Source organism: Centropristis striata, chromosome 4, assembly GCF_030273125.1.
Source record: "Centropristis striata isolate RG_2023a ecotype Rhode Island chromosome 4, C.striata_1.0, whole genome shotgun sequence".
NCBI classification, from domain to species: Eukaryota; Metazoa; Chordata; class Actinopteri; order Perciformes; family Serranidae; genus Centropristis; species Centropristis striata.
The window spans coordinates 31320827-31332853 of record NC_081520.1 but is presented as its reverse complement, the minus strand read 5'-3'; the positions used below and the strand labels follow the sequence as shown (position 1 = coordinate 31332853).

Sequence of the window (12027 nt, the reverse complement as noted above, 5' to 3'; positions counted from 1 at the left end):
TTATCAGCTCCTGGCATCAATACAATACTCAGACTTTTTGTCGTACGCTTGTTTGATAAATGAGGGTCACTAACACCATTAGTTAATGAAGTTTAGCGTTGGGTATCGTTGACCTAACCCAACTTTACACATAAACATGCACCCACACACTGTTTTAGACACACATGTCATAAATGCTAATTCTGTACAGTTTTTATTTCATAGACAAACTTTTTCAACAGAATGCAGCCATGTTCAGCTGGGCCCCAGTGGGCCATGTTACTAGGTTATTGCATACATGCAAGAGTGCAGCATGCGTATGGGATAAGTTTGTTTAAAATGCCATGTATATTATTCATGGCTGTGTGTGTGTGTGTGTGTGTGTGTGTGTGTGTGTGTGTGTGTGTGTGTGTGTGTGTGTGTGTGTGTGTGCGCGTGTACCTCTTTTATACTCTATATAAAGCTTCCGACACAGTGCCGCCACATATACTGTACATTTGTAAGGAGACACAGAAGCCTGCAACTTGTGTGTTATTGATGCGTGTTTTAGCACTCTGTGTGTTTCTGATGGGAGCCATGCTCAAGGGGTAAGATGCTTCAGCAGCCAAGCATGCTGCACAAACAGCCTCTCTGTCTCTCTGTCTTTCTTTCCTCCCTCTCAGACACACTCACACTCTTTCATGGGCGAACTTTGTGACATACTTTATATGTATGCACACTCACAGATAAGTTCGTGTAATATGTTATTTCTGGACTGTAGTGCAAGATAGTATAAAATCTAATATGTCAAACCAAAGATAAACAGTGTATAAACTGATACACATCGTTTTTGTTTGTTTGTTTGTTTGTTTTTGTCTGTTTGATTGTATTAGGATTGGTGCTGGCGCTGATCAAGGCATTTTTCTGTTGATCCATGTGAGATGTATAATCTGTTTTATAATTGTATTATTAGACGTGCAAACCATCAGCATAGCAAAAAAACAATTACCAAGCTACAGTCAAAACTGTTATATCCCACTGACTATAGCTCCTCAACCCAACCCCATTACCTTACCCTAAACTTGACTCACTGCAACAGCTTTAAAAAACTAAATATGTTTAGTGCCTTGCGTTACACTTACAGTGTAAACCAACAGCTCAAAGCTCTCTCACAGAGCAAATATTAAATTCTGCAAATGTATTTATAATGAAAATACACAGAACCAGAATGTAGTAGCTCCATGTGAGGACAAAAAGGTTAATTTAATTTTGAGGTTCTAAAAGTAGAGCTAACATATTTATTTCTTAAGGGTGAATAAAAGCATAAGATGAAACAATTCTGCTGCAGCTGAAACACCCACTGTCTGGATTTTCAGACTGTGGGTGTACAATGCAAAAAAAAACCTATCTTGCAAATACATTTAATCTACTGGACGTTGTAAACATATGTAGTGATTTTGCCAGTTTTGGCATGTTTAGTACACATGCATTACTGGCTGTGTTATCAAAACCTCCAGATGGAGGTACCAAATGTTCAGCAAAGCTGATAATGTGTGAACTTATGTCAGTGTATGCTTATGCTTATTGTTTCTATGATAAACAGAGCATAATGTTTCTGGAGGCCTCAAATGTACAGAGAACTGTTAAGAGATAAAAACACATGCAGACTCATGCAGAAAAATATACCAACTAAAGTATAATGGATATAGGGTGACAAGTTTGGCCAAACAATGTTTTTCAGTTAATGACAGTTTTTGTTTCTTGTTTACATTTTTAAAATGTCAAATGTTTGTTGTTCCTGCACACCAGGATTAAGATAGAACAACACTAAACAGACACATGACACTCATCCCAAATTATCATCACAGCTTTGTTTCAGTCTTGCCAGACACATATTTGATGAAGTGGATTTGATTCCAATTTTGGGCATTTCAGTATAAGACGCCTCCCAGTTCCAACAATTCATCCCCCCAGTCTCACAATAATACAAGCTATAATGTTATAATGTAGTTTTTTACTTTTTTCTTTCACATTTGAAATTGTGACCAACACAGCGGAACTTTAAAATCTGTAATAGCCTCTGTGTCCAGGTACTGTCCCCTCCCCTTTATATTTTACAAACATTTTGATAACTTATCTTGAATGCTCAATAGGGCACACAGACTGTATACAGATTATACTGTACATGTGTTCTACTTGTTTGTGATGTATGCAATATTGACACGCTATCTATGTTTTAGATAAAGATTTGTACATGCTCTTCACATGAGCAGACAGTGGCGCTGTGGCTTAGTTGGTTAAAGCGCCTGTCTAGTAAACAGGAGATCCTGAGTTCGAATCTCAGCAGTGCCTTTTCAGAACAAGTCTTGCATCAGAACTTGGAAAACAAGAGAGCAACGGAGGTGGATTATATACAGCAGACTATTCCAGAAATTGCCATCCAACCAAGCAGAAGCATAACAGGCACAAGTCATTTAATCAACTGACCTCATGGTTTAAACAGCTGATCAGTCCAATCAGCTGTGTTCTTGATTGTTTGGAACAAACATCTGCAGCAGCATGGGCCTTTGTGGAATAGTTTCGACATGCCTGATAATTAGGAATAAGTGTGATTCTCATTCCAAGTTTAAGTTGTCCTATAAAGTATCTGGGACCTGCAATATTGACATGCTATCTATGTTTCAGATAAGCATTTGAACATTGCTCTCTACATGACAAAACAGTGGCGCTGTGGCTTAGTTGGTTAAAGCGCCTGTCTAGTAAACAGGAGATCCTGAGTTCGAATCTCAGCAGTGCCTTTTCTACCATCAGAACAAGTCTTGCATCAGAACTTGGAAAACAAGAGAGCAACAGAGGTGGATTATATACAGTAGACTATTCCAGAAATTTCCATGTGGCTGCAGGTTTTCCTTCCAACCAAGCAGAAGCACAACAGGCACAAGTCATTTATCAATCAATCTATTGACCTCATGGTTTAAACAGCTGATCAGTCGAATCAGCTGTGTTCTTGATTGTTTGGAACAAACATCTGCAGCAGCATGGGCCTTGTGTGGAATAGTTTGGACATGCCTGATAATTAGGAATAAATGTGATACTCATTCCAAATTTAAGTTGTTCAGATAAGCATTGAACATTGCTCTCTACATGAGAAGACAGTGGCGCTGTGGCTTAGTTGGTTAAAGCGCCTGTCTAGTAAACAGGAGATCCTGAGTTCGAATCTCAGCAGTGCCTTTTTTTTTTGTGCTACTCAGCACACCCTATATCATGTTACCATGCAGCACATGTCTTACACACATGTTAAAAGTCTCCCTATGCCGTGCTATGTTTCTGTGCTTGTATGACAGGGATACGTTTGTGGTGACCATTTCTTTCTTCACCCTCCTATTCTCCTTCATTCTTATTTTCCTTGTCCTCTCCCTGTCTCTTTATCTGTCCTCCCTTTCTTCTGCCATCTCCAGGCTCCTCCAGGGTTGAAGAAAAATCTGCTAAGAACATATGAGTCATGGACCCCTGAGCATATCAGTAAAGGTTGGCTTTCTATCTTTTCCCCTCTTTGTGTTTTTAAGGAATGAACTCCTAAGCTAACAACCAGATGTAACTATTAAGCCCCTACCTTCAATAATTTGTGCTTTACAGTAAAGGAATAGTTTTTTTCTTTACCATAAAATATTATGTGTTACTCTTTGCAATAACTGGTAGTTGGACAGCGTAATTGTCAGATCAGACTATGAATCCTTTGAACAAATAAATCCCAGAGTGTTTGCAGGTTCTGGGACAGCAAATGAACAATTGGAGCTGCAACACAGCATTAAAAAAAAGTAAAAACAATCCACAGCAGAACACAGCAGGCTGTATTCTCCTCTCAGGCCTCTCTGTTGTATTCTGTTTGATGAATCATGAAAGATAACTGCCCTCAAGGTCTGCAAAACATGGACACTGATAATGATTGCTTATTATAGTTATTTTGGTTGTGTGACATGCTGTTGATTGTTTGTTTGCAGGAGGCGTCCTGGCCAGAGCCCAGTCTCTGTTCTGTCTGGCTTGGTTCCATGCTGTCTGCCAAGAGAGGCGCAACTACATACCACAGGTAAAATATACAAACGCCCCCATGTAGACCCGAGTGGTCCTAGTTCTACAATTTCATCTCAAACTACTGTAACATTACATTGCCATTTAAAAGAGGAAAATACAGAACTTGTTAATAGTCCTGGATCCAAAACTTCAATGTAGACATACATTTCCCTGCCAATGGATTGATGTTTTTGGTAAAATGCTGCTAGCATTAGCTGCTGTCTCATGTACATGCTTAATATTAATACTAACGGCATTATAATGCACTTTAATGCCATTTGAAATCACAAGCTTTTGTAGTTATTACTTGTAAAACCCAAAGATGTGTTTATGCACACCCACACATACAGCATAACCTTATTTCCACACTGGTTGTCACAGGTACATAATTACTGGAAGTGCAGTTCATATTCACAGCACACACCTATAAACAGCACAGCTATACAAATCCATCGTTTATTTATTTCCTGGCCAGTTAATGAAAAACATACAGACTGATATGCACAGGGAGGAAGTTACACTAACATAAAAAGTCATTGTCTACACATGGACACGCACAGGGAGGGGGAAAACCTATACAAAAATATTTTTTCTCTGTCTTTGCTGTATGCATGTGTATGGCTATGTACAGTCATGTGAAAAATTATTAGACCATTGTTTTCTTCAATAATGATGATTTCTTGATAATGATTTTGGTTGTTATCAAGAAAACCATGGAAAATGTCTAGATATCAGCTCTTAAATTAAACTCTTATCAGCTGTTATTCTTGTTTTCATTATATTTGTCCAAACAAATGTACCTTCAGTTGTACCAGGCATTAAATGAACAAGAAAGCAAGGAGAAAACAAGAGTGGTCTAATTATTTTTTCCATGACTGTATGTGTAACTGTGAATGCAGTTGGCCTGCCTGTTGGTCACTATGCACACAATGTACACAATACAAAACACATTGTGTAAAACAGCCCCCACGCTGGCTGTAGAGCAGCCGCTTCCCCCTGATAATTTTCAGGCATGCTGCTTGTAGACGGAAAGGGCTGCACTGTCAAGTCAGGACAGTGGAAGTGTGGGAAATACAAGTGCTATGATGTCACACACTGTCAAGGGGCTTCATACAGGAGTCAAGTGAAAATGGATTTCATTGACCCACTGCATGTCATGATAGTAGTTGCACTATTTTTTTTTTCATTTTTAAACTGACTAACAGTCTCACAGCTGCTCCAAATACACAGTTTCTCATAAAGTTGAAATAAATATATTTTTTTTTTACCTCTTTCCATAAAATGATTTCAACAATGTGATTTATTCTTGACAGATAAAGTGTATATCTTCTCAAAACTCTCTTCCAAACATATCACAATGAAAGGAAAACCGCAATTAATGAGGATTGTGTCTGAAAAGAAAATTATTCCAACTTAATGGGCAACCGTGTACCTTACAATTGTATGATTTACCTGAGCCAGAATCAACGAAAAATGTTCTGAGCAATATTTCCACATTTGAACTACAGCTCTGGTGATAAATCATCTCTTCATAACATGATAGAGGACATTAAGAATGACATAATTTGCATCCCTACAGAGAAAACCAGCCTATTTATTTTCTCGGTTGAAACCCAAGGCAGAGATGAATCAGCACAAAATAAATACATTGAGAAACATTGAGGGAAATGATGCTGAACAATAGAGTTATTAGACTATTGGGACCCCAAGGACACGGGTTTTGTAAATGCTCAAATCTAATTTCCAAAATGAATAATTTTTGTCTCAAAATCTTTAAAAAAAAAAGAAGAAAAGAAATTAGTCAATTGTGCTTAGGTGAGAAAGTCAGCTCAGTTTGAACTTCTCTCTCATGCTGTTTTGTTTGTTTGTTTTACACAACTTCACGTCACTTGTGACACTGTGAATGCCTTTCAGGAAAGACTGTCCAAACATGTGCAACGTTATCCCCATATTTAAACGATTATCATTGCTCGTCACCCTCAACGACGACAGGATTTTCTCCCTGACTCGACCTGTCCCTGTTTAGACCAGCACAACACTGCAGCCCTCAAACATGGTCAGATGACATGTTGCACAGTTTGTATTTAGCATAATCTCTATGCAAACTAACTTCTGAAGGTTAGGACGGAATAACAATAAAAAAAGTTTTAAGTCCACTAAATAAAGCTGTGCTTTGCCTTTATAAGCTGATTTGCTTGTGATTGAGGATTGTGAGTCCAAACTCATCAAAAGAGATGCAGAGCCATTTCAGCAAAGGCAAAATAAGATGCGGTTGCATCTGTAATTACTTTCATACTTGCTGCAATTTGCTTGGTCATGTTTTCACTTGACAACTTAAACAGTGGCTTTTACAGTTTGGTAGCACGGCGATGTGTGGCACAGTCTCAAGATACACTGGGACTCATTTGTCTGTGTGTGTGTGTTGCAGTGATGTCTGTCTAATCGAATGATACGACATGTCTGCAGTTGCAGCCCGAAGGTATCCCTTTTTGTCTGCTCACCAAGGCACAATCAACACACTCCCCGTAAACCCAAACACTAGGGAAAACTGTGGCAGAGAACATGTTTTTGTAATTAAACTGCCACAATGTTTGCACGCTTGTTTCTCCTCTGTCTCTGTCTCTCCTGTTCCCCCAGGCTCGGTCCGATACTCCCGCTTAGCCATTCTGGGGTTGTTTAGGGAAAGAAAGTATTGATTGCCCTATAGAAGAATGTAAACCTACATAACTTACATGCAGTATGCCTGAGTCTCTGGGATCTGTCTCTCCGTTCCTCTTTTCTTAAATAATCTCACTTTACCCGTTTACTTGTTTTTTTCCTCTTATTTTCTTTTCCTGTCCTTCCTCCCTGTCTACTGTCGCCCTCTCTCTCTCTCTCTCTCTCTCTCTCTCTCTCTCTCTCTCTCTCTCTCTCTCTTTTTTCTCTCAACCACTGAATCTCTGATAAGTGTTTTCATTTGAGATGGTAATGTTGTTTCTCATCCAAGAACATGATCACCTAATTATTTAAACAGTCACAGCTCCCTCCTCTCGTCCACTCCAGCATCACTTACTCCCTCCTCGCTTCATCTGCTGTCCCCCCTCCTTTTCTCATTTATTCTCATCCTTTTTTTTACATGCCTGTGCAGAAACTGTTTCATTAAAAAAGATGGAGGAAAAGGGGAGGAAAGAGGAGATGTGAAAACATAGAGACAGAGATAGGTTTTCAACATGTAAGATCGTGCATAGCATTAATAACAGAAAATGTTTGTGTGCATCCGTGTGTAACGCTGCAGTCTAAAGATCATGACTTTTGTCTGATGACGATAAGAGAACAAGAAAAGTGGCCAATTATATCTGGTGAACGCCCAGCTAAGTAGTTCACTATACACACAATCAAAAAAGGCACACAAACACACGTATATATGGTCACATTTATAAGACCCATACAGTGAATCATCCGCTGAATAAGCAGCAAATGTTATGCGCGTAAAACAAATGCATACATGCATGAGCACAATCTGGAATCTCACTCATACATGTATCGTCCATTTATCAAATGTAGTAGAAACATGCCCCGCTGTCTGAAAACACACTCAAGCACAACGTTATTGAGCAAACAACACACACTTAATCATTCAAAGAATTACTGAACATGCCTACACAGTTTTCCTCCACCTCATCCACCTACAGCATCAGTGGGCAGATTACAACCGCTGATGGAATAGCAGTGAAGTGCAACAAACGCACACTCACAAACTGAGACTGCCCTCACACTCAATTATGTTTTAACACTTTTGTGATTTTTTTTCCCCCCGAGATGGTCAGTGTTGTGATGCTGTGTGTGTAGTTTTTGTGCATGTGTGTGCATGTGTGTTGATGACAGTTGTTTTTCCTCGCTCAGTGCTAATGTCTTGACTCCCTGTGCTCCAAGACACCGTATAGCACGTCTTTGTCTGTGCAGAAGCTGGACTGATCTTATTTTTGTGGTTTAGCTATGGTACTAACTGTATGAGAGGTTTGCTTGAGGCCAGACTGGAGAAGTGGAGAAAATGAATAGTGAACAGTTCTAGCCTCAACAACAATTCTCCTTCAGCAGGTTATAAGTGCAGTTTATAGGACAGTGATTATATATCACTCGTCTGTGTATTCCTGCACTGTATATTTGCACTGTGCTGATCTCATTACATAGACAAACTGCACAACGTTTAAATACATTTCTTGTATGTTCTTGAATGTTGCAATGTTTACACACTTCCCACTTACTTTATATTTTTAACTGCAGTGTCTACATCTTATTGCTCATCTAAAGTTACCTCTACTTATCTGTTGTTGGTTTTTTTCAAAGAGCAAATTCTCATATTTTTGTATTTATTTTTCAATAAAACTTTACCTATTTTATTTTTATATTTGGTAACAGTATTGCAGTTTTACGCAGCTCTCTTTACAGAATTAATTATTCGATTTGATCTTTACTTATTGTGCATTATTGTGTGTTTTTTGTTTTTATATCACTCTTGCTTTGGCAACGTAAATGTATGTTCCCCTGCCAAAAAAAGTGCATTTTAATTTAATTCAATTTAATTCAATTTAACTGAAATATTTGGGCTATATCACAAAACTCCAGTTGTGCTTGGTTTTTGGAAAAATATCAATGAGTGAAATTGTGTAACATTTTAGCCGTTCACTACAGAGGGAACTAGATGTGTGTTGAATCAGTTTAAAGATTCTCAAGTACCACTAATACACACGATGGATAGTTTCCCTATTAATGAGAGCCACAAGAGAAGTTGCACAAGATTGAAAGACAACGCATTCTTTACTGATTAGCATTCAGCTGTCTTTATTGTCTCAGTCTTGTGTATTCTAATATAATTCTGTGGCAGAAAAATTTGTCTGTCATTTAATTAAGACTGTGTTTGCACTTTGATGTTAAAAGATTGAGAAGAAAAATAAACACCTCAATTCTCAAACACTAAGTGTGATGTGAGATTTTGAATGCCATCTGTTATTTTTTGCTTGACAAAAACAGAAAGTAACACATCGGCTTAACAGGGTATGTACAGGTTTTTAACAGTAAGCCCTTTCAAGGTACCTCAACCAAAATTGCCCAGACTCTTGAAACCTCTGTCATCTAAATTGTCACTAAAATTGGTTACCCTTTTGAGGACGCTGCATGCAATGAAAAAATAACCTCTTTTAATTCAATTTCTTTTGTCTCTAAATCTAGCTCTTTCAATGAGTATATTAAAATTCAAGCATATTCTTTACCTTGAAAACATCATGGTCAAATTTAAGAATTTTCCAAATTAAACTTGGTGAGTTGTAACTCTTGTAATATGTTGTTGTTTTTATTCCCCCCCCCTCTGTGTTTTATTCAGGGTTGGACCAAGTTCTATGAGTTTTCGATGTCAGACCTCCGAGCTGGCTTTGAGATCATCGACAGGCTTTTTGAAGGTAGGAGGGCAGGCAACATTGCAATGCAGTGGAGAGCTCTGCTCTGTTGATTTGCTCTGCAGCACATATGGTAATGAGAACTGGAATCTGTGGGTTCTTTGATCAATTACCTCTTTAATTTAAACTACCCCCGGTAGAGCGTGACCTGGACAACACAGCATTTGCATTTTTTATGCCGTGCACGTGAGCCCTTCATTGTATCTACCTGCATTCCTGTATAAATGTGCTGCTTAGCACACGTTCTTTTGTTCTGTGTGCACTCATTACACATGTTTATAGCGTTCTTTGTGTCTGTGTGTCTTGGTATCTCCAAGGTGGTAAACACTTCCAGTGGGAGTTTGTCCATGGCCTGTTGGAGAGTGCCATATATGGTGGACGTATCGACAACCCCTCTGACCTCCGAATCTTACGCTCTTACCTGGAGCAGTTCTTCTCTGCACGGCTCCCCTCGTCCTCCGGCTCAGCTGGTCAGAGAAGGAGCAAAGGAGGGGGAACACGCTTCTTCCCACCTCAGATCAGCCTCCCAAACTCCTGCTCAGTGTTGGTAGGTTGTCAGGATGACACAAGGCTGTCACAAATTTGACTTCTCACTTGCAGGCATAGATGCTGTATGTCTGCACCTCTACATTTTCTTCTGTACTTTAAAGCTTAAGCTGTTGGTCCCAGGTGCCCTGGCAGAGAAACAAAAACAATTGAAAGGCTACAGAATTAATGCACCCAAGCTTTTCCTAGACTACATTTACTATTGGTAGTCTGGTCTTGGTATTGAAGTTTCATTAGTCGGTGTTGTTTTCTCTTTATTTTAAGTTGGTTTATAAAGTAGCCACTACAAATAAATCCAATTAGTGAGCCTCAAGTTTACACAATTGGTCTTGTTATTCTATTGCTTTGCATTCTATTGCTGATGCAGCTTAGTAAACACTGAAAACAAGGGGGCATACGTGCCCAAAATTGTTTGAAGAAGAGCTATTGAAAAACCATTTGATATGCAAAAGAAGTCAATATGGAAATCGATACTTTGAACTGTTTCAATCAATTTAGGTCAGTGGTAAGTGGGAGTTCAGTTTTAAAAGTACTCTTTGTTCCAAATGGATATTGTTAGTGAATCAACATCAAACAGAACAAACAACACACTTAATAAAGCACAATATAGCATTATTTATCTCCATACTCCCACACAGCAATCTGACATTCAGGTTTTTACTTTTTAAATTTAATTTAGCAGCACTTGTTGCTTGGAAATGCTACGTCGTCTTGTGTCTTCCAGCCATTATTACAATCAGCAGCATGCTCACATTCTCTCTCTCTTTATGTGAGCATGTGGGTGGATTACTGTGTGTGACCTGTGTGTATATGTGTGTCTTCCCAGGACTACCGCAGCGTAATAGAGAATCTCCCCGAGGATGACAGACCTGCATTCTTTGGTCTGCCTGCCAACATAGAGAGATCCTCCCAGAGAATCATCAGCTCCCAGGTGCAAACACACACACACACACACACACACACACACACACACACTCCTACACACACAGCCACCTGCTTATTCCAACAAACACACGCCTCCAACACAACCTCCAGACATTCATTCACATGCACTCACACAATCTAAGTGGCAAATTCACACTTATAGCTGGAACACACATTCATCAGCACACATGCACATGCTCTGTTCATGCTCAAAGAACCACATGCATTTACATACATAACAGTACACACGTAGACTAACAGCCTTTTTGTTCTCTTGAAAACACTCCAGACACTCAAGAAAATGTTTATCATGCTTTATTCACACATTTCCTCTAATATGTCTGTCTGCATTATTTTAATTGTGCATATTAGAAAAGCCCTGTGCTGACCATAAGAGCACATTTTAATTGATCAGTATGGGTTTATAATATACAGTGTTGTAGGTCAGTAAATCAACCAAAACCATTTAAAAAAACAAGCCATTTTATTGAAGATATCTGCATTGGTAGTGGATGTCACCAGGTAAAGCACATGGATGTGGTCAGTGTAGACTCTGGTGTTTTCAAAACCATAAATAAGCACTAAAATATTGTCGTAAAACTGAAACTATAGAAACAATTTCCTTTAAAAAAAACCCTAAACTGAACGAAACAATACTGCAAAGATTTAAACAATGTGAGCATATAAACACAGTTCTTTATCCATTAATGAGACATTATACCTGGCCCAAACAAAAACAAACAAAAAATATTAAAAGTAAACTGTTCTGAAAAAGTGAAAAATTAAAAAAATAACTGAAGATTCATATCTATTACAACCTTTTTTTGCAGCTTGTGGAGCTTAAAAAAAGCTGCAGTCGATGAGTCAAGTTCAAGTAGTTCCTGCCAAAAGGAAGTGTCAGTTTCTCACTTTTTCACTTCCACTGCACTCTTTGTACAGAAGGGCAATAATTACTGTTCAAATTAGAGAAGTGATTACTCTATGAGATCACAGGTGAAACCTTTGCAGTTATTTCTGTTTTATCACTCTATAATCCGTGTTTGTGTGAGTTTGATTGTTTGCGTGGGTACATACAACCCAGTCATGTTGCAGGGAG

General features: G+C 38.6%; 1 protein-coding gene and 3 non-coding genes across 4 annotated transcripts in view; all 4 read left to right on the top strand.

Annotated features, from left to right (window-relative positions):
• The window catches only part of dync2h1 (dynein cytoplasmic 2 heavy chain 1), a 134054-nt gene that overhangs the window by 97664 nt on the left and 24363 nt on the right, over positions 1-12027 (top strand). Inside the window, exons 85-89 of the mRNA XM_059330987.1 lie at positions 3417-3486; positions 3960-4045; positions 9389-9464; positions 9779-10008; positions 10834-10938. Coding sequence (XP_059186970.1) covers positions 3417-3486; positions 3960-4045; positions 9389-9464; positions 9779-10008; positions 10834-10938 — 567 coding nt within the window. The remainder of the gene's footprint in view (positions 1-3416; positions 3487-3959; positions 4046-9388; positions 9465-9778; positions 10009-10833; positions 10939-12027) is intronic.
• Positions 2237-2310, top strand: trnat-agu (transfer RNA threonine (anticodon AGU)). Its single transcript has one exon. It is a non-coding gene; the product is annotated as a tRNA-Thr (tRNA).
• On the top strand, positions 2683-2756 carry trnat-agu (transfer RNA threonine (anticodon AGU)). The gene has a single exon. It is a non-coding gene; the product is annotated as a tRNA-Thr (tRNA).
• trnat-agu (transfer RNA threonine (anticodon AGU)) lies at positions 3116-3189 on the top strand. Its single transcript has one exon. It is a non-coding gene; the product is annotated as a tRNA-Thr (tRNA).